We start from the raw sequence: 22,927 nt of genomic DNA, 5'->3' as shown, positions 1-22,927 counted from the left end.
GCTGCAGTGCAGTGGGAATTCACATGAAGTTTCCTTATGATCATTTTCCTAGCCAACAAAGGAGGAATTGTGAGCTGTGTCAGGTCAGCTAATCAGGTGGGAAGGAGCTGGTACAGTCCAGAAAGTGAATCAGTCCTGTCTGGGAAATCAGACCCATGTTCATAAACAGTGTGATTGGAGGTTTTTCCCTGGGAGAGTGAGTATTCAGTTAATCTCTTTCCTGCTTAGCCGGCATGAACGCAGAGCTATAAATAGAAATGCAAAGGAGTGAAGTGATCTACCTGCAAAATACATGGATTCCAGTGATAGCCCTGGTTGGGGAGAGCTCTTTCTGGGGTCAGTGATACCATCTCCTAGAGTCTGTGCTGGCTGGAGGGGATTATGGATAACAAGGACCACTGCCATTGTCCAGACAGGTGCTCAGACACCATGATGATACATGCAGTGTAAACCCCAGACAGGCAGATTAAATAAACAGAAATTGTGGCTCACATGCTGCCAACCACTCATTCTTTGCCCTTGCAGAGTGTGTTCCTCAGTTATCAGCATCCTTTCAGCCTAAGGTTGTCTAATGTTTGCCTAGATTAAGAAAGAAGTTGAGGTCCCATGCTAATACTAACCTTGTTTCCCAATCTAGACAAACCTAAAACTAGAACAGGTGGAGTTGGCAGATTCCGATAAGTGTATGTCATGGGGTATTGTGGTGATAGCAACGGAGCCTGGGAAAAGCTTGTAAATACCCTAGGCAGACCAGCAGGTTCAGAATATGCATAGAAAGTATATCATTTGTTTTCATCCTCTGAGTACTGTCACGGATCCACAGGGTTTGGTCTATGCCCCAGCAGTCCCTTGGGAGTGACCCCTTCAGTGTGACAGTCCCCAAAGTCCCTCACAGTTCCACAAGGGCAGGTCCCCAGCCTCCAAGACTCTGAAACTGGGCCTTCAGGCCCCAGCAAACCCTGTCTCTCTCCATTGCTCCCTGCAGGGAACACAGCCAGTCAGACTCCTGTGGCAGGGCACAGTGCTCTCAGAGTATTTGCAGTGACACAGGCAGTCTTTCCAAAACAAGGTAACAATTTATTAGTTTATTGGCCTAAAGAATCTGAAAGTCTTTAGGTTAACAAAGAAAAGCCAAGGTTAAGATAGAGTTCAGCCTGGCCAACCCTAGGCCTCGGCTCCCTAGTCCTAAGTGTGTGAGTGTCTCTCCAAAGGCCAGCTCTTAACCCCCCCACCTTCCACCTTTCCTCTTGTTCTCTAGCTGGAGCCTTTGTTCTGAGTACCTGTAGGGAGGTGGGGGACATCTCCTTGTTGTTGGTTGCTAGATGGGAACGTCCCACCCACTGTGATTCCCGTTGTCTTTCCAGATGCTCCATCGATAGGGGGCAGTCTCAGCCAATGCTTAACTACCTCTACCACCCCAGACAGCTGTGTGACACAATGCCTCACGTCCCCTCCTGCCTCAGGAGCACATTTTTAACCCTTTATGTTCCATGCATAGCAATTCAAAGCACAGAGGGAAAATGAGGCATGTGTAAGAATCATAAACATATTATCAAAATTCCCTCTTTGTCATATTTACAACCTCAGGGAGGCAAACCGAGACCCTGTGAGGGGAGAGCCCACACCTCACTGGGCTGATACAGGGGATGGATTCAGTCCTTCTCTTGTTTTTTTGCCTTCAGACAGTTCATTGTTTGGCCAATTTAGCCCAGGTGCTTCTTTCTGGAAAAACCTAGAGATATTTTACTTTTCCTTGTATTAAGCTTATCTTTCACTCTGGGCCAGAAACTGCATGCAACTCCAAGGGGAAGATTATCACAGCTCCTCCAAGAAGCAAAAATAGTGGGGGCATTTAAGGTGAATCACTCAGGTTGTCAACACCTCCAAAGAGGTGCCACCCCGGGGGCGGTTGTATATACTGGCTTGAACTGGGTTTCCTAGAAACCAACAGACAAAGAAAAAGGTTTTTATATAAAAAAGCTGGGTTTAAACTGACTCAGGGCCGTCTTCTGCCCACGAGGGGCCTCAGACTCCTGTGGCAGGTTTGTTCTACAGCCCTTGTGGAAAGTTTGGAAAGACTTTGGCCTATTAGGGCTCCATAAGACTAATTGGTGACTTCTGGTGTGTTTTGAGTGTTTAAATCTGTTTGTTTTTATTATGGTTTCTCTGTAATGCTTTTATCTTAAAAATAATTGTGCTTGTTTAGAAGGAGCTTTGTGATAATGTGTAACTGCTGGCAGTACACAGTTCCTAGCCCTTGGAGAGAAAGCCAAGCACGGGCCGCTAGGCAAACTGGCTTGCTGGGAATATCACACTGTAGGGTAGGAAGCTGTGCAGCCCTAAATTCCCTGGTGAAAGGGAAGTTGGACAAGGGTCCCTGCCAAGAGGCAAGTGACTGCAGGAGAGCTGAAACCTGACTGAGCATTCCTGGAGTGTACCATAAAGGGGCAGACAGAAACAGGTGCAATTACCCTGAAAGTGTGACAACCATGCACCTGGGGATGGATTAGATAGGACAACAGAGTTTTTTCCAGCTCCTATGATGCAGTGGTTGTGGTGTCTCACTGTTCCATGTATACATCCTTCCTGGGCATAATTGGTCTTCCTGGGGATCCTTTGGCAAGACATATCTAACCCTTAGATTTTGGCTAATGTTGGCTTTTTGTATTCATCCCATTTTGTTGTCTGAGTTTCACTATACACAAGAACGGTTCATCTGAAAAGTAATCTTGTTCTTCAGAGACAAAACCAAGCAGGTGCAGAACTAGCAATATAAGGCTGAGTTTGCTGCTTTCACAGGCTAGGCAAGGTGGGGTGAGCAATTTAGCCACAAGCTCACCACGCAGGCTGCTCCTTGGTTGGAAGCTCCTTTCTTCACAGCTGAATACCTTGATCTTAGCTCTCTCCCTTGTCTCTTCATCACCTCAGCAGCCCTGGGTGGTCTCTCAAGAACTGCCCATCTGACTCTGGGATGCTGAGTGCTATCAGCTGCTGAAACCACAGCTTGAACCAAGAAAGCCTTTGCTCTCACTCACTAACTCAAGATCAATTTGTATCTAATAAAAAGAAAAATGAACCAGACTGTTCTCAGTCTTTCTCTTTAAAATTAATGTGTAGCTCAGTAGGCAGGAAGTTATAGGCATGACTGTGACAACCAATTCACTGGCCAGACTCGGCATCTAACTGTGACACCGACAGACTCCAGTCATCAGTGGATGGGATTGAACCTGGGACCTCTGGAGCTAAATGCATGAGCCTCTACTGCATGAACAAAAAGTGACATGGCACTTGGCTGAGGCTGTACCACACTCAATCTCTAAGTCAGGGGTTCTCAAACTGGGGGTGGAGACCCCTCAGAGGGTCATAAGGTTATTATGTGGGGGGTCATGAGCTGTCAGCCTCTACCCCAAACCCCCTTTACCTCCAGGATTTATAATGGTATAAAATATATAAAAAGGTGTTTTTAATTTATTAGAGGGGTCACACTTAGAAGCTTGCTATGTGAAAGGGGTCACCAATACAAAAGTTTGAGAATCACTGCTGTAAGTGGTTTCAGTGCCACTACATGGGATAGGGCACCACACCCAGAAAGTGTGTGGGTTACATAATAGTACTAGGAACATGGCTCCGGCTAACTAGCCTGAATGGATCCAGTTAAACTAGTTGCACTAAGTAATATCAGCTCCAGGTGAGTTGACACTAGCACCATGAAATACTCTTTCCAGGGGTGCCCAGCGCCCAGCTGATGCAGTGAAGCATGTGTCTTGACAAGCTCAAGAACTTCAATGCAGAGGAGGCTTGGAGTTTTTTCAGATCAGCTATACAAAACTGATCTGAAATGTGCATACTAAGAAAAGGGAACAAACAAGCAGGGAAAGGCTTCAGACCCATGTGGATGAATAACCACCTCAAAAAGGTTATTAGGAGTTGATCAGCAAAGACAGCTACATTGTGGAAGTTAGAAAATGTTGGAATAAAGTGAGAAAAATTAAAAGTCAAGCTGAACTCTTGTTCAACGAACATGAAATAATAATGAGGGTTTTTTAGTTATATAAACAAAAAAAGAACAAAGAAGGATAAGGTTGGGCCAGTATACAGTGTGGATGGGAAGGAGGTTAAACCTAATGTAGATATGTCCCTAAAACTAAATGAATAGTTTGCCTTGGTTTTCAGTAACAATGATACTATGAAACATGTGCATGTCAGCAGTATGGCTGATGGAATGGAAATTACCACATGGAAAAAACTTAAAGAGCCTATTGTGCTCAAAATTGGGGGTACCAGATTAACTTTTACCTCAGAATGTTGAAAGAATTGGAACATAAAATTGCTAGTCCAGGAGCGAAGATTTTTTAATAAATCTGTCTTTTTGGCGGTAGTACTATATGCCTGGAGAATAGCTAACATCAAATTGTGACAGTATCCCCAGCGTGCAGCCTGGGACTGTGGGACTACGGTGCCCCCTTAACTCTCTCTAACATGGGCTGTCTCTCACAATGTCTTGCTAGTGACCAGCAGCAAACCCCTCCAGGTGCTGGTATCATTCAGCACAACCGTACGTGGAGCCCCACACCTAGCTAGATTGCATGGATGCTCCCAAAGCTACTCCTGAATCACACAGAGAAAGGCACCGAGCCAAATCATCTCAGCACTGTACCTCAGGAATATACTGTCTTGCACTGCTCCAGACGAGCAATGCAGATTTATTAATTGGTTCATCACTTCATCAATGGAAAGTGGATATACACCAGCCTTTGCAAAACCTGAGCAGATTTGCCACACACTTCATACAAACACACTGGTAATGATAAACAGTAAAACAAATGTGTTGACCACAAAAGATAGATTTTAAGTGATAAGCAAAAAGTCAGAGTTAGTTACCAAAATAAAACAAAATATAAGCACAGAGTCTAAACTCTCAATCCTATTAGACGGGGCAACATCTAGATTAAGCAGTTTTTCTCACCCCACTGGATACTGCAGTCCTTAATATACAGGTTTGTCCCCTCAGTTGGAGTCTTCAGAGTGTCCTTGTTGCTTGCAGCATAGGTGGGTGAAGGAGAAAGGCCAAGCATGGGCCCCGTGTGTTCGGTTTTATACCCTCAGTCCATGTGTTTGGAAAGCACAAGTCCAGGCATGTCAGGGAGCATTGCTGAGTCTCCAGGCAGGGCTGAGCAATTTCCCTGGTGTGGCCTTATGCTGGTGAGTCATTGGTAACATAACCCTAACCCTAACCCTAACATTGGTAACATAATTTGCCAGATGTTATTAAGTAAATGAGCCACGTACTCTAAACCTGCCGTATTTGTTCCACAGACAGCAGAGCTGGACTCAGGGAAACAGTACATCAGAGGAGAAGTGCCCACACAACAATATTCTACCACACTTCTAGCTTTCCATCAAGCAGGATTGTCACAGGGCAGAGGAAAGCCTGAAAGGCGTGTCTGTCATCTAACTTACTGAGAGAGGTTCAGCAGCTGCCAAATGCCTGTCAGTTTCAGTCTCTGAGGTGATGCTGCCTTCTTGGCTTGTTGACGTCTTTATTTTTTATATTAGGACCTGTAAGACTTGAGTGGCAAGCAAGGGCTCTCCCCCTAGAGATCTCCACAGCTCACTGGTGGCACTGCAATTTAACAGAAGTTACATGTGACCCCTGGACACTTTTGTGGCTCAGACTGAATGCGTCCTATTTAAGTAAAGACCAACTTTTCTCCTTGCCTATGAGGAGAAAGTTAGGAGCACTGTCCTCCTTTAACGCTCCTCCTGTTTAAATATTGAGTTTCCAGTTACAGAACTAGGTTAAGTGACCTAGTCTTACTGCAGCCTAACCATTAATACTAGACTTCCGAAGGACAGGACACAGAGCGCCAACCTCAGTTCCTGTTTTCCCACTCCCCAGGAAATATGGACTCATGAGCATGTGGCTCCCAAAGATCCAGGGTTTGAAAGGCAAGTGGATGAAAGAAAAGCCACATTCCTACTAACTGGACATACAATTATGAGAACGAATATTCATGGCCATCCTAGTTCCCCTTCGCAAAGGGTGTCCCTACCCTCTGTTTGCCAGAAGCTGGGACTGGGCAACAGGGGATGGATCACTTGACAGTTACCTGTTCTCTTCATTCCCTCTAGGACATGTGTCACTGGCCACTGTCGGAAGACAGGACACTGGGTTAGATGGACCTTTGGTCTGACCCAGTATGGCCATTTTTATGGTCTTAGATTCCAGCACTGATAACTGATAACCCAGTTGGGGACCTTTAAATGAAATGATGGATCTGCGTCCAGTCCAGTTTTAAATCCCAAGGACGGCAACTCTATTCTAGCAGCCACACCCTCACCGATACCAAGCGGCGGTCTGATGACAATATTGGCCCTATTCTTTGTCATCAGCCAGGGATTGGACTTGAAGCTGTCATGCTACCAGGAAATCAACAGCAACTGCTAATTTCCAAAGTGAGGTCAATTCAGGTGTCTAGAGAGCCAGGCCGGTTCCAGGCACCAGCCCAGCAAGCAGCTGCTTGGGGCAGGCAATGGTGAGGGGCAGCACATCTGGGTCTTCGGTGGCAATTCGGCGGCTGGTCCCTCACTCCTTCTCGGAGCGAAGGAGTAGAGCTGCACATCGCGATCGCAGGGTTTTTTTTATCCCCCCCCCTTTTTTTTTTGCTGCTTGGGGCAGCAAAAGCCCTGGAGCCAGCCCTGCTAGAGAAGTAGATGTTTCCAACAATACACTCCAGTTATACCAGTAAAGTTAGGTCTTTAGGATGTCAAAGCAGTTATGAATTAATGGAAACAGAATGACACTTAATTTCTCTCCACACCCCACCTTAACATGCTGTTGGACCTTCCTGGAGAAAGACCCAGGCTATTAACCATCAGGAATTATCCCAAAATGTCTGCTGCTTAAATAAAGCCCTACATCTCCCAGCAAAGCTGTGGGATCCATGTTTTACCAAGATGAATGCAATAGGTAGCGGTATATACCTGTCCATTGGCAGATGGTTGCTGAGTAGGCTGGAGATCACTGCCTCTAGGTGATGGTGAGCTAAAATAGACACTGCCTCCAGCAGGAATTGCCTCAAGCTGCCCTCCTGGATAGTAGCCATGTGGCTATATATTATATCCACAATAGCTGGCACCTGGAAGGAACAAAACCAGAAAGAAATGTCCCTTTTTCCTTTTTCTCCATTCATTCTACAGAATCAAAACTTTTATTTAGACATTTGCTGCTTTTTTAGAAATTCCTCAAGAAACAAACGTTCAAATATGTCTGTGTAACTTTAACCCACAACAATTGCCCACACTTGGCTGTAAAAATTAACACTGACACACACACACATACAGCGAAACCCCGCTATAACACGATGATCAGGGTCCAAAAAATTGGATCATGCTAAATGTGGGGTCGCGGTATAGCAGGGTTTACCATTTCAAGCTGGTCAGTTTCAAGCCGGTCGATTTCTCTTAGGCAGAAAACTACTTTCATTTGCGAACTGCCCACCGCAGTAACTGAAAGGGTGGAGCTCCAGCAGCGGGGGCTCTCAGCCATGCAGGGAGAGAGGGAAACACTTGGGGAGAGCAGGGGAGACGTGCAACGGGCAGAGGAAGAGTGAGGAGCAGCCGGGGAGAGAGTGGCTCTTCTCACCAAAAGGGTGAGCGGGGGCAGGTGGGAAGAGGCAGTGGGGAAGGCACATTCCATTTTTTGCTTTTTTTCCCTTTGGGGGCACTCCAGCCCCTCTCCCTTCACAAAGCCTCTCTCTCTCTCTCTTTTGCGCTTCCACGGCGCTCCAGCCGCTTTTTTTTTTTTTGGGCCTGGGGCGGCTGGAGCCACCTTACAATCGTGTTATAGCCAAATTCGCATTATTGCGGGGCGCATTATAGCAGGGTCAGGGGCGGCTCTAGCCATTTCACCACCCCAAGCACGGTGGCATGCAGCGGGGGGCGCTCTGCCGGTTGCCGGTCCCGTGGACCTCCCGCAGGCGACCGGCAGAGCACCCCCCGCGGCGTGCCGCCCCAAGCACGCGCTTTGCGTGCTGGGGCCTGGAGCCGCCCCTGAGCGGGGTTTCCCTGTACATACCAGGTAATTTAATGTGGTGGTGCCCAGCTATGCATTAAATAAACCAGCTGGCATGCACAAAAGAAAGCTTTGCTTGCCCAGATTTTGCAGGTGTGATTTAAGCAGCCAAATGCAACCATTTGCCTCGAAGGATGCACAGTTCATAAACAACCACAAGCACAAAATATGCAAGTGCTTTAAACACAGTGTGCAAATGCCTGGGACTATGAACAGGTGACGACCTCTCATTCATTCCTAGCCCTTCACATCTTCGAAATACTGTGCAAACGTGGCAGTTCTGCTGCGAGGGTTCCCTGTCCTGAGGTCTTTCACCAGCCTTGATAGAAGATTTGTGGAGTGCTCCTTTCATCTAGCCCTAATGCACTGGGCTACAGAATAAGGCATATAAATAGTGGATCCCAAAGACACTATAGTTTTCTCCCTCCCTCCTTCTATTCTTAAAGGGTACGTCTACACACCAAAAAAATCCCACAGCAGTGAGTTTCAGAGCTCAGGTCAACCTGGGCCTGAGGGGCTTGCACTATGGGGCTAAAAGTGTAGCTGTTCCTGCTCGGGCTGCAGCCCAGGCTCTGAAACCTGGCAAGAGGGTGGGTCTCAGAGCCCAGGCTCCAGACTCCCTGGGAATGACTACAGGGCTATTTTTATCCAGGTAGCCCTTAGCAATAGGCCTCCTAAGAACTGAATGCCTCCAAGTGCCGGTCATTCTGTCTTCTTGTCTTTTCCCCAGAGTGTTTTTTCAAGCCTTTCTTGGCTGAATAGTGTGGCAACAAGCCAGACAAATAAATAACCAACCATCTTCCTTTTCCCTTGGATTCTCTCTGTCTATTGCTATTGATTCTGCCATTGCCTAGTTTAGGGTGGGAACAGAGATGGAATCGACTCTATGTCCGAGGGGGAGAAACAGCAAGATTTTTGTTCATTACACATGAGGGCAAAGATCTAAAAGCCTCGAGTTTAGGCAGAAAACCTCTCCAGTTTCCCGTTTTACCTTATCAAGCATGGCATCTCCACACTCCTTCAGTATAACCTTCATCCACAGTCCAGCTGCCGTGGCACAGGTGGGGCTGGCAGACAGCATACTTTCCACTGTGGCCTCAATAAAGGCTGTGGCCTGTTCTGGGGGAAAGTACTCACTAACAACCTGGGAACAAATCAAAAACAGGAGAGACTGCAATGATGTTTGGCTCCAGCACTTGTAAAAATGGAGGCCTAATATCTCTATGGAAAAATATCTATGCATCAGCAAATTGCATCCGACGAAGTGGGTATTCACCCACGAAAGCTCATGCTCCAATACGTCTGTTAGTCTATAAGGTGCCACAGGACTCTTTGCTGCTTTTACAGATCCAGACTAATGGCTACCCTTCTGATTAATTAACAATTTGTTAATTAGCCTCATGTCCAGCTAGCCTTTTGGGATTAAAATTCTCTCCATAGTCTATATACTACATTTTTGTATTCTACACTAATGAGATCAGGTTCGAGGCAAAGCTTCTGTTGCACAGTTAGCACAACATTGTACTGGATATGCAGGAGGTAAGTTTCCAGTTTGTATTTTCTTAGATACACTGCATCTTTTTATAATATATACAATGAAGTCAAGAGAGGCATGCACACAAATATAGGCTAAGGCAAACCCACAAGGTGACAGAATGAAGACTGGATGGGTTCTCAGCTTGATGTTCCACTAATAGAGTTTTTTCTCATGGATAGCTGGATAGATACATGTGTGCGCATCTGCGTGTGCATTTTCATGGGCGTGCAACATTCTGTGGAATCTGGATTTTACATGGCATTCATAGCACACATCTATGAAAAGCATCTTGCTGGTTACTAGCAACGAATGCCCCTCGCCCACAGCTCGCTCCAAGTACGGAAAGGCATCATGAAAGCATAAATGTAAAATGAAGGGTGTCTGGTCACTAGAACATCCGCACAAGTTTTTTGAGTCAGTTACCCTGGCCATTTTGGAAGATGCCTGAAACAGAGCCTCGGGGTCCGGAGCTGCTGTTAGTTCTTCACGGAGACATCTCAGCTCCTCTTCCGCTGACCCCAGGTTCATGGGCTGGCCTGGAGTGGAGAAAAGGAAAAAAAGTACTGTAACGACTAATGAAACTGAACCTCTACTGCATGGATATTCATACAGGAGGATCCATGTGCTAGGCTGTTATCAGCATAGTGTAAAATCTTGGCCCCATCAAAGTCAACGGCAAAACTCCTGTTGACTATAATGGAGTCGGGATTACACCCTAAATGTCTGAAAGTTAACAGTAGTGGTATGTTATTGTGACTGATACAGGATTGAACAAGCACCGTATTCAGCTTGGAGCAGCTTTCTCGGGGTGTCTGGTTTCAGTAGCCTCTCTGCTCTCACTATTTACATCTAATCTCACATTCAAGTACAACTCATGGAGGTAGATGTGAGGGGTTCCAATGTAGAAGCGAATCCCTCCACCAAACTCTCGTTGTAAAAGAGATGGGGCTGGACAAAACCTTCGGCAGGAAACCCAGGCTCATCCGTCACTTCTAAACAATGCTGGGATTTCTATGTTGTACACTCAAAGACTGGAGTCCCTTGTTCTGTTTCTGAATCACCAACACTGTTTTTTAGGACTGATTAATAATAATTAGAAATAGGGTGACCAGATGTCCCAATTTTATAGGGACAGTCCCGATTTTGGGGTCTCTCTCTTATATAGGCTCATATTATCCCCCACCCCATGAGTTTCACATTGGCTGTCTGGTCACCCTAATTGGAAATGGCCTTAAATAATAACCAAGATCTATCCCTTTACAACTAACCATTAGATGAAAAGAATATCCTACGCCAGGGGTCGGCAACCTTTCAGAAGTGCTGTGCCGAGTCTTCATTTATTCACTCGAATTTAAGGTTTCGCGTGCCAATAAGATAATTTAATGTTTTGAGAAGGTCTCTTTCTATAAGTCTATAATATATAACTAAACTATTGTTATATGTAAAGTAAATAAGGCTTTAAAAATGTTTCAGAAGCTTCATTTAAAATTAAATTAAAATGCGGAGCCCCCCGGACTGGTGGCCAGAACCTGGGCAGTGTGAGTGCCACTGAAAATCAGCTCACGTGCCGCCTTCGGTACCCGTGCCATAGATTGCCTACCCCTGTCCCACTCTTTCACAAATGGGAAAATGGCCTACACTTACTCCAATAGCTTTGACTGCTCATGACAGAGGGCTGCTGCAAGAACTTTTTGTTTAAAGAATTAGTCCAGGATACCCCTCCAATACAGCCAGTGGCAGGGTAAAGAGAATGAAAATGTTTAGTACCAAGGGCTTGTCTACATGGAGATAGTCAAGAAAGCTAATCCAAATTCATTTTCAAACTGCATTAGTTAAACTTCATTAAACACCTCTGGGGACATACTTATTTAGAATTAAAGGGGCCTTTTTCAGGTTAGTTTAATTCATGTAATTCACTAAAATTAAGAAGGGCCATTTTCATTCAGAATCAGAGCATCCACACGTGTTTAATGACACTTTAAAATTTACACCTTTAGTTCATTTGGATTAACTCTCCTTAGTGTCCCTGTGTAGAGAAGCCCTAAGGAACTGAGCAGTTATCTACCTGGTGCAGACCATTTATTATTTGTACAGTTCCCAGAAGTGTGTCACACTCTTTACACATCATAATCGTCTCTTCTAATGAGCTATTTACAAGATGCCCACCACTCTGTTATCTAAGTGCCAACAGACAGGACAGAAAGAACTAGAGAGGCAAAAAAATGGACATTACAACAGTGAAAGAAGGTGAAGAATTACTTATACCTGCTAATGGGGAAGAATTACTTATACCTGCTAATGGTCTCCTCACCTTGTATACAGAGAAGGCAGCTGATACAGTCAAACACCCACTGACGAGACGTGGCCAGTGAATCACAGCTGTATGGTGCTATTGCTCCAATCAGAGATCCAAATTGATGAAAAGTTTCCTGCGTCTAATTAAAAAAGAATGAAGAATGAACGTTCTCCAGCTGTACTAGACTTCACTTGCCATCTTTATTGTTGATACCAGTCAGCTCTGTGTTTTTGGGGAACCAGGGCACAGTATCTAGCTTGTGTGACTCATGAAGGACACCCCCAATTCCCATCTCTGTTTGAACCAAAACCGATCAGAGAAAAGGCTTGCAGAGAACAATGAAGGGTTTGGGGAGACATACCTAGACGCCTCCTGACAAGGGTGACAAGATTAAGACATCTCCATTTGCATACAGAATGAAGAACAGAGACAACTCCGCATGCCTCAACTGCATGAAAGATGGAATAGGGATTAACATAAAGAATGAAGAACAGAGAACCGCACTGAACTCTGGGACCAGAAAGCAGGGACGCATTGAATCATGGGAATCCCTGCTCCAGATGCTAATGAACGCCTGCACACACTCAGCTCAGCAATTATCAGACCAATTCTAGTAATAAATCTTTGACTCATATCCCAAAATACTGAAGCAGCCTAGTTGCCTTGTGAGCTCCCCGGAAGAAAACAACACCCATAGCCAAGAGTGATCAGCTCCTATTGTCTAGCCTAAAGAAAACCCTTGAGCCATCAGTTTACCCATAAACAAATCTAGTGTTCTCCCTTCAACCACTGTATTTTCTCTACAAACTCCCCTATCTATGCCCAAGAAAGGGTTCTGATGTATAGATCCAAACTCTGCATCAGTTCCACTGGGATTCCACCTCCTGACTGATCGTGCTGGGGGCTCTGCCTGTCTCCAGCACTCAGGACCCTGAGCTACCACCATCACCTGGGAACCCCGACCAGTTCAAGCCTCATGGAGTGGGTGAGATCCATCTCTCTCTCTCTGTTTTCTTTCCTACCTCAGGTATTAACCTTTAAAATGTAGCTGTTATGTTTGTTTAGCCCTCCTGGTGTGGTTATCACTATGATTCAATCAATAACTGTTATGGGTCAGCTGGTTGCTTCTCTCTCTCTCTATCAATTTGAGATTTTTGTGTTTTTAGCTTCCCCCATTTACTCTGCAGCAACACTTCTTGTACCTAAGCTAAAGATCCCTGTAGTGCCCCAAAATACTGTGGGGTTTGCTCATCAAATGGGTTACTACCAGTACAATTGTAATGTGAAAGTGTGATAGGAATGTGTTAAACTTGGGGCACATAAGTGGGTGCGGGGAGCAGTGGAAAGTGCTGCTGAACCCAGCCTGTTGAGACCAGGGGCGCATGAGGGTACCAGCTTGACAGTGCTGCTTAACCCAGCCCACTGAACACAGGGACATATGAGGGGGATCAGCTGGGGAGTGCTGATTGACTTGCTCTGCTAGTGTGTGCGCATGTTCGTCTAGTTCTAGTTATTAGCCCTGGGGAACCTAGGTCCTGCAGGAGAGCTCCATTGGGAGGGGACTTGTAGAAGGAAGGAGTAGAACACACAAGTGACATAAGCAGCACATTAATAAAATTACAGAACCGCCCCACCCCTCCCTTCCCCCACAGAAGAGTAACCCTAATTAATGAGCCTCCCCAAAGTAACGGGCACGTCTGGTAACATTGTGTCTCTGATTCCTGTACTGAACTGGGTAACGCACATTGGAAAATATAATCCCAATTGTACATACAAACAGATGGGGTCTAAATTAGCTGTTATCACTCAAAGAAGAGACCTCAGAGTCATTGTGTACAGTTCTCTGAAAGCATCTGCTCCACATGCCGTCAAAAACGCTAACATGTTAGGAACCATTAGGAAGCGGATCGATAATAAGGCAGTAACAGGGCCGGCTCCAGGCACCAGACGAGAAAGCACATGCCTAGGGCGGCACATTGTAAGGGGCAGCATTCTGGCTAATCTTGGGGCGGGGCATTCCGGCCACCTTGCCGTGGTTTTTTTGTTTGTTTTGGCAGCCTGGTCTGCAGCTCTGGAGCCCCCGGCTGGCTCCCCACGCTCCGCCAGTCCCAGCCCAGCTGGGGCACGGACCCCGGCCCGGGGGTGGGGGTGGGGGGCAGGAACTAGCGATCCCCACCGCTCACCGTGCTGCCGGGCTCCCCGGGACGTGCCACTCCCCGCTGCCTGCACCGGCCTCCGCCTCCCATGCCGCTCTGAGCCCGGCCCGGCTGAGCCGCCTTTAAAGGAGTGGCTGAGCCAGCACCTCCTGCAGCCCCCAGGAGAGGCATCCCAAGGCCGAAGGAGGGAGCCCGTCTCGCCCGGCTGCGAGCGGGCTGCAGCGCCTGGCTGCCTACAGGGGGTGGGCGCCACCATTCACCCCCCTGCGAGCTGCCTTGACCACCCTCCACACGCTCCCTGCGGCTGCTGGTTTTTTGTTTTTTTTGTTTGTTTTTGCTTCGGCAGTCCAGCCATCCCTTTTTTTTTTTGTGTGCTTGGGGCAGCAAAAAAGCTAGAGCTGATAGGACATGCCACAGGAGGATACTGGGTCTTTATAAATGGAGAGCCTGCTCTTCCTTTCAGCAGCACAGACCTGGGTTGACTGTCCTGTGATAAATCAGCCATTCTTTCTCATTCTATGAGCAGAACACAGCAGATGACAGCCTGTTGCTTATTCAGCTTACAGCAAAGGGGGACACAGGTCGCTTCAATTCCCAGACTCTGCCTCTCATTCATCTACCCAGTTGGGTGTGTGAAAGCTAAATGAGCTGGTATTCCAAACTCCCAGAAAGGCAGTGGAGGAAAAGAAAGTGACCCTTTATAGGCAGCGCAGTTCAGTCCTCGCTGCTGAAGGCAGTACTAATGAAGTGACTTGCACACAGAGAGTCAAAGCAAGGGCTTGGTTAAGGGCAGCTTCACCCCAGATTCCCCCTGAAGTTATGTAGGAGGGAAACAAGTGAAGGGTTTTAACACAGTGGGCAGTACCAGACAGCAGGCCACTGTGGGATTAGGGGACTTGAGTGCAGGAGTGAGGAGGTCATAAACAGAGCCAGCAAAGAGTTGATTAACACAGGATAAATTAGTCCAAATTTGCGAAATATATCCCCAAAATGTACAAATGAGCCTGTGAAATCCAGAGACCACGTTTCTGTGGCACTTTCCTTTAGAACTCTTGACAGGCACCATTCCCATCTCCTTTGGGCTTTTTTTTGGTATAAATGTGTGGCTCAGGAAACGCAAGGAGCCAAGTGCAGGGCTGAGGTTCAGTCTCTCTGTTGGCCCTGGATATGATGCTTTGGGAGGTGTAAGAGGCTAGGGAGACTGTAATAGGTAGGAGAAGATTAGGGGAGATTAGTCTGAGTGAAAAGGAGAGGAAAGGACGGGGCTGGCTTATCAGTACCAAATTATTCTCTGATTTTCAATTTAGTACCATGCACATTCTTCTCAGTTACAACAGACACACTGAATAAACTATGCAAATACACAATAGCTGCATGGACACGAGGTTCTCCTTTGAATTTTATGTATAAAAGGAAGTTACGATCAATGACATGGCTGGAGAAACTTGTCCTCCTAAAACAAAGGAAAGGTCTGCTCCATTTTTTCCTGACACAGGAACAGAACATACTACCAGCTCAACCCCCTCCCACCCTCCACCCGAATCTTACCATTGATCTGCGGATCAAAGACGGCCTGCTTTTTGCTTTGTTCTCAGCAAACTCCAGGCTGTTGATGTCCTTGAGACGAGCCCTGTATTTATTCATCTGCTCTACGACAATCAACTCCACACAGCTGCAAAAAGGAAAAAAGAAAGTGGTAAAACGGGAGGATAAAACTCTGGCTGTGTTTGAGCTGGCCATGTCGCCTAAGTGCTGCGCCAATTCTCTTGCTTCGTGGGCTGGAAACGAACAGTGTGGTTGAAATGCCCCAAATGGTAGTAGGCAGGGGAGCTAAACTAGAGGACTAAAGGGAGGGCTCCCCAAGGGCTCCATCAGGGAAACAGGTCCTTCCCCTGGAAAGGCAAATACCCACCAAGGTTAGGAAAGCACAGAGTGTTCAAATGAAAGGCTGAAAGAATGGCCATTTCGGATATGCTGCGCTATCTAGCTATATCTATTTGTAGACACACACACTTGTGCTTGTTTGCATCCAAGCTGGACAGGCAGTCGCAGGGCAATGACAGTGATTAGGTGTCTGGGGCAGATATTTTGTTTAATACCATCAGTATTGTTTTCTGGAAGAAATCCTTTTAGAGCAGTAATGATACAAGGCGGCGTATATAAGTCAAGTTACAAAGAGACTTCTTCTTACAAGGAACCTTTAGAAGAGTGATTCAAAGTAATTTTCACATCTGTAGGCAGAAGAATTGCTTCTAGGAGAGATTTGAAGGCCAGGCAGGTTCATGTAGTCTGGTCTCCTGCATAGAATTTCATCAAATGATTCCTGCATCCACTATCCATCCTAGGTACTTATCTAACCCCCAGTGCCCTATTATCTGAGCTCACAATCTAACGTGTTTATTCTTAAAATTCCAGTTGAAGTCAAAAACATCCCCGAGGGGCTCCATTACAAACCCTTCCCACCCACTGGATGATGATTCCCTATTTACAATTACTTTGGAGATATCAATTAGCCAATTTTCAATCCATTTAATATTTGCTGCACTGAATCTGTATAGTGTTAATTTTTTAATCAGGATGACCCGACTGGAATCTAAGTCAACGATGTCAACGTGGTTACCTCTGCCAACCAAACCTGGCATCCAATCAATTTTGACAAGACCTATTTTCCATAAAAAACTGTGTTGACTGGCACTAATTACACTGCCATCCTTCAATTCTTTACTGATTACCTTCCACGTCAGCTTTCCCATGATTTTGCCTGAGACTGATATTGAGCTAACTGGCCTGTAGTTACCCAGATCATCCTGTTAATCCTTTTTAGATACTGGCACATTAGCTTTTTGTACAGTCCTCTGGAACTTCCCCATTACTCCAGGATTTGTTAAATATCAACATCAATGGCGGAGAGAGCTCACTGTCCCGTTCTTTAAAAACTCCTGGGTGCAGGTTATCCAATCCTGCAGATTTTAAAAGGTTTAACTTTAGCAGCTGCTAGTTACTGATAGAATAGACAGTATTTCATTAAGGCAATTCATTTGCAAACCAGTGATGCGTTTGTAGCTGTCATTCTACAGCACATTAAAGTGCATTACTCAGTGATCATTTGACTGTCCTGACATGACCTCATTACAGGATTTACTCTGGAAGTTGTAATGCTATATTCTTACGTGATTGTTTTACTGATGTCCTGAACGCTCTGCAGTGGGTCAGTTGTGTCAGGACAGCGGAGAATACAGGGAGCAAACACAATGGCCAGGGCATTAGCTGACATTCGATTGGTCTCTTCCTGCAGGGCAATCCTAAACAATAAACAACAAAGCAGCAAGGGTTAAAGGTAGCTCCAATTCACATAACACTGGCAGGAAATACCCCTGTAGAGAAACAGAAAGAGGACAAAATACAAATTCAGAGCAGGGCAGGGAGAGGAGGGCTGTATATGCACATGAGATCTGGAGGTCATTGCAAGGGGAAGATTTTCCACAATATTATATAGCTTTGAAGTGAAGAGCTTCAATTTGTTGTATCTGGTAAAGAACTAGACCAACAGGATGTAAATATTATACCAGACAAGGGCAAAAAGGTAAGACAATGGATACTGAGTGAACCACGCAACATGCCATGACACTCTTTAGGAAATCTTTTGTTTTGACCTACTTAACCTATTTTCCAAAAAGGAATAGATACAGTGCATATTTATTACAGTAGCAAGCAACTCACTTAGCCATCATTAAGCTATGCCTTAGAAACAGAGCACAGATGTGTCTAAATGCATGTAGATGGCAGGAAACTTCGCAGATTGTAACACAGTGACTATAGCCTGAACTAGATATTGTCTAAGCTCATGCAAAAGCATCACACATGATCCCTAGACCCTCAATGTTCAAACTAAAGGGTGCAACACATGGCAGTACTGTGATCCACTGCAATCTTACTGCACTCCTCAGTGGGTTAGGTCTATGGCTAGTGATGAGCTGCCAAAATCATAACAACCGGTTCCCTCCTCACCCCAGGAGGAATCATGCCTCCCCCACCCAGGGACCCCTGCCCCGTCCACCCCCCTCCCTGTTCCCTACCCTCTAACACCTCCCAACCCCTATCCACTCCCCCCCCACCCCTGAACTCCTCAGCCCTCTCTCCAACACCCCCTCCCGGCCCCCTTACCGTGCTCCCGGAGCCGGGCAGCCAAGGCCGCCACTGCGCCCGGATCCCAGCATCTGGGTAAGTATCGGTCGCGATTCCTGCCCCCGTGCCCGGAGCCGGGCTGCGGCGGTCGGGGAGGGCCGCGGGGCCGGGCAGGGCGCCGCGGCTGGAGCCCGAGCCCGAGCTGGGCGGCCGGGGAGGAACGCGGGGCCGGGCAGGGCGCCCGAGCCCGAGCCCGAGCCGGGCGGCCGGGGAGGAACGCGGGGCTGGGTGGGGGGGGAGGGGGGGTGCTGCGGCCGGGACCAGGTGGCCGGGGAGGGTTGCTGCCGGGAACGTGGGGCCGGGGGGGGAACGTGGGGCCGGAGGGGGGGGGTGTGCCGCGGCCGGGACCAGGTGGCCGGGGAGGGTCGGGGCCGGGCGGGGACCCGGGGGGGCCGTGGTCGGGGACGGGGCTGGAGACCGGCGGGGGCACACGGCCCCTCCTGGTTTCCTACCTCAGCGTCGTCTTCCTGGACCGGGGAAGCCTGCTTGCTTCTCAGCCCTCCCAGGCTTCCCGCGCTAACAGCTGATTCGCGGGAAGCAGGGTGGGAGGAGAAGCAAGAAGGAGCATTCATGGCAGGAGGTGGAGGCAGAGCTGAGGTGAGCTGGGGCCGGGCAGCAGGGAGCGCTTGTTAAATTTAAATGCCCTTTTAGAACCAGTTTGTCCCACTGGGAACAACCGGTTCTAAAAGGGCTTCTAAATTTAACAACCGGGTTCGCGCGATCCGGTGCGAACCGGCTGCAGCTCACCCCTGTCTATGGCATGGAACCATGTGTTTGTAACCAGCTGAGACCTACAGTGGTTGTCTTCTCAGCAAGTCTGAAACATTTGTTGCTATTACGAAAGGGAACTTATATATAAAAAGAAGAACATTATTGGCATTAGCTGTCAATGAGAGCATTGTCTGGAAAAAGAGCCCTTGGGTCCAGAGCGTTAAAGCCATTTCAGAATTTAAAGCACTCCCTTGCGAAGTTTCACTCCCCTTTTTCCCGACAAAAGTACTTGGATCACATAGGCCCGTGTTCAGGTACTCTTACTCACGGAGAACAGTACCTTGTTCCAGTGGAACTACTCATGGAGTACGGTGGTACTCATGGGGAGTAAGTGTATCAGAATCAGGCCCCTAGTGAGGAAGGAGAAGAGAAAGAGTGGCTGCAGTATGACGATCCCACGCTGTGGTCTGCCATTACCTCACAAGGTGAAAGATGAGGCGTTCCAGGGTACTGAGGTGGGTGCGAGAGAGCTGATTAATGACAGAGTACACGCCTCGGATGGTCTCCTTCCTCTCCTGCAGGCCTGGAGAGAGCACACACAGTTACACATATTACAGGCAACTTCCCCATGGTGTCTTCTGCCATCTTTACTTGTGAAGGTAGTGTGAATGGCCCAGTACAGGGGAGCTGTGCAGGAGGCTAGTGCACAGAGACAGGGATGACAACTCCCTCCTCTCCCTGCCTATACAAGCAGGCCCCCTTTGCAGGTCCCTCGGGTAGCAGTATCCTATGCAAAAAACATGAGCATAAGACACTGATTTCTTTTAAACAGATTCCAAAAGAGTTGGGAGCTGAATAATAACAATGTCTCCTGGGGCACGTCTATGCTGCACACTCTGCTCTGCTCACCATCAAAATCATATGCTACATACCACTCTAGCACGGGCAGAAATAGCAATGTAGATGGCGAGGCACTGCTTAGGTGAGTAAAGACATGCATGAAGGCTGTGGGGATATACCCTACACATGCTGCTTAATTTGTAACGAAAGAGGTGCCGGGGCTCAAGTTTTTTTTTTTTTTTTTTTTTTAAACTTTCACACAGCAAGCCCAGTGGTACCAGGGCTCTGAACGGCAAAGGCTTTGACTACTATAACAGTGTAAGGGATTAGTTTGTGTCACAGTGCTGTCTGTGGCTACATGGCACAGTGAAAAGCAGGCTGTGTCCACATTGCAGTGCCTACCTACACGTCAGTGAAAGGCTCTGGCAGAAGGAGGCTGCAAGGAAAGACTTCAACAGCAGAGAGCTGCTGGAGCAGATGTGCCGGAGCTCAGCCCTGGCAAGCCTTGGCACAAATTAAGCATCACCTACGTGGCTTTCTAAATGCCAAAGTCATTCCTCCCACCTACACTGCCTATTTTTAGCAGTGTCATCACCCCCGATGGAGTCTTTCCCTGTTGCAGGAAAGAACCCGGCAGTGGGAAAAGGCTCTAAGAGGGAGGCAGATGGGAGAGGCTCCAGCACTGTCTTGCCAGTTACGTCATAAAAGATGACAGATCACCAAAATGACTTTTTGGATTCAAACACTCCATACAATTGGCGCTTTACAATCGTACAAGCACACAATCTACTTGCTTGCTGCTTGTCATGACAATGGTGATGACAAAACTAAAGTAAAAAAAGACTGCTTGTTCTGGGCAAGCAGAAACTGGGTTTGGTACCTGCAGCTAATTGTACCTTCCCTGTCTTGGGTTTTGTGTGTGATTGTATAGGATTTGTATGGACCTTCCTTACCCATAGCTTGCAGAAATTCCTCGTAGAGTTCGAAGGTCATGAGGGGATTGGGCAAATCTCTCAGCCACTGTTTGAACACACTGGCAATGACATGAATATTGTAGTCATCTAGATTCACATTGTCAATATCTGTTCACCGAGGCAAGTGAGTGGAGGGAGTGGAAAAGAAACCAAAGAAAAAGCAAATGATCAGTTTTGATCCAGTAAACAAGCCAGTGTTTTCCTGTCAGTCCTAGCACTGGCAATGACCTAACCACTGCTGTTGGACCAACTTCTGTGGGTGAGAGAGGTCCTGAGGAAGAGCTCTGTGTAGCTCGAAAGCTTGTCTCTTGCCAACAGACGTCAGTCCTACTGAAGCTATTACCTCACTCACCGTCTCTCCACTATCATGGGTGTGGTCAGATGTTCGGCTGCCTGTGTGTGTTCCCTCTGTGTGCCACCCCAGCCTGGCACAGACAACTGACATGGCAGACCTCGAGCGAACCGCCCAATGACCACAAGATCCATTAAGGCATGAAGGCACCCAGCCAGGCTTATTTTGATGAAGCACAGTACTAGTATCCTGCACTAATACATGTATACCCATAACAATGGACCAGCTCAGCAAACGGCGGGACTTTCCGTTCCTCCCTAGGCTAGATAAAGACACTGCCCCCAAGATACATTTTTATACACAGATACAAACAAGTTACATATTGCTCCTCTGATAGTTGACATCCTCTGATATCACAACCCACCACCTTGTACATTTCTATCCATCATATTGTCATCCTGACCATATCTTTAGGCAGGGTCAATATGTTCCTGTTGTCTTTGGGGAATGTGTTTGTACCATTCTTGGTATGGGGTGTTCTGGTACCACCCTTCTGGAATGTGTCTGTGTGTGTGTGTTTTGTGCTTAGCACTCAGCAACGTGTGTTTCTGCAATATCAGCCCTGTTCTTGCCAGATTCTGTGAGAAGGGCCTGCCTCTAGCTCACAGCCTGATTTTGTTTTATATCAGCAAAGTTTTGACCGCTACTTTAGCCCAGCCCTCAGGCCTCTGATACAAGGGCTTATGTCTCAGGCTCTTCTACAGTGAGCAGAGTTACAACAACACTGCATAGAAAAACAGGTATCAATACTGTAGCAACCTCAGATCACACAGTGCACAACCTTGGCACCTACTTTTTTAATATGACCATGTTAAAATTCTTGTAGTGAAAGGAGCCAGTTTTCCAGGGGTGAAAGTCTTTAGAGAGAGTTTGTAAAGCACTTTGGAAGTCTAGGTGATGTTGATAAATATGAAGCCTGGCTAATGTAGCTTTTTCTCCCAATTTCTTTTTTGCACACTTGTGCACAAGAGGAGGAATAAAACAAGGAAGAATTAAACAGTTCCACAAGACAGGAGGGCTCTAACACAGTGCAGACTTTTGGTGAAGGCTGGTATTAGAGAAATGTCTGTAGTTTCATGGTACCAAAAGCCAGAGTCTACGGTGGGGGAAGGGAAAATGGTTCCTTTGCTCTGGCCCCCTTTAGATGACATGAATTCCCTGTTCACAGAGGTTCTCGGCTGTCCCTTTTGCTCCCCCTCTGAGACTCTCTCTTTTTCATCTTACCTGTATCAAGACCCTGTCGGAGCTCCTTTATCTTACTGGTTGAGCCTGACTTCCTGTAAATGCCCTCGGTGTACAATCCATGCATTTCAATGTAGTTTATGAGCTTCTCCACCACCAGTGGCACCGCTCGCTCCTCATTGGTCAGTCGGGAGAGCTCAACCCCAAACTGCCGTGACGAAAGCTCGGGATCATACTGATGTGGAGAAAGAGATTGATTTCTTAATTCCTTTTCAAAGGTCTCAATGCAATGCTGCTCACAGCGTGGTAAACCTAGGGATGTCTTGAGACTGAATCTCTCAATGTATGCAATGTAATTTGACTGTCGTTCAAGATGCAGTTCACATTTTTAAACAAAGTTAACTGGATTATTTGCAAATTAATCTAGTAAATCTAACTGAGCACAAGGGAAGAGAGGAAAGGTCTGTACACTGCCCTGCAAATCCAATCTTTCCTAAGAGCTTTCTTGGTCATTGTAACTATCCCTGTGTTCACTCTGCTATGTCTGCAGCACTGCACATTGCTACAAAGACTAACAAATGTTCATAGTTAAGGCTTGCAACAGGACTCTGCTCAGAAAA

General features: G+C 46.9%; 1 protein-coding gene across 1 annotated transcript; it reads right to left on the bottom strand.

Moving 5' to 3' along the window:
• Nucleotides 1–5,085: 5,085 nt before the first annotated feature.
• LOC123357267 (unconventional myosin-IXa-like) lies at nt 5,086–22,561 on the bottom strand. The gene is made up of 10 exons (XM_045000558.1): nt 22,350–22,561; nt 20,753–20,881; nt 19,437–19,542; nt 17,234–17,365; nt 15,612–15,735; nt 11,923–12,046; nt 10,035–10,147; nt 9,066–9,218; nt 6,985–7,139; nt 5,086–5,623 (listed from the first exon to the last, which is right to left on the bottom strand). Exons 1-10 carry the CDS (start codon nt 22,432–22,434, stop codon nt 5,548–5,550), a joined length of 1,197 nt encoding a protein of 398 aa, XP_044856493.1. The 5' UTR covers nt 22,435–22,561; the 3' UTR covers nt 5,086–5,547.
• Between the last annotated feature and the right edge of the window lie 366 nt (nt 22,562–22,927).

The sequence above is a fragment of the Mauremys mutica genome, unplaced genomic scaffold (genome assembly GCF_020497125.1).
Source record: "Mauremys mutica isolate MM-2020 ecotype Southern unplaced genomic scaffold, ASM2049712v1 000466F_np12_subseq_146170:218182_obj, whole genome shotgun sequence".
Lineage (NCBI taxonomy): Eukaryota > Metazoa > Chordata > Testudines > Geoemydidae > Mauremys > Mauremys mutica.
Note: the sequence above shows the minus strand (reverse complement) of the source record. Positions and strands in the feature narration are given on the sequence as shown.

What these genes read in the sequence shown, in the direction of transcription:
- LOC123357267 (XM_045000558.1), bottom strand. Translation starts at nt 22,434, where the DNA reads ATGCATGGATTGTACACCGAGGGCATTTACAGGAAGTCAGGCTCAACC. An exon ending in CCGACAGGGTCTTGATACAG is followed by an intron (nt 20,882 to 22,349) that starts GTAAGATGAAAA and finishes CTCGGTGAACAG; the next exon opens with ATATTGACAATGTGAATCTA. An exon ending in GAGATGCCATGCTTGATAAG is followed by an intron (nt 7,140 to 9,065) that starts GTAAAACGGGAA and finishes TGTTCCTTCCAG; the next exon opens with GTGCCAGCTATTGTGGATAT.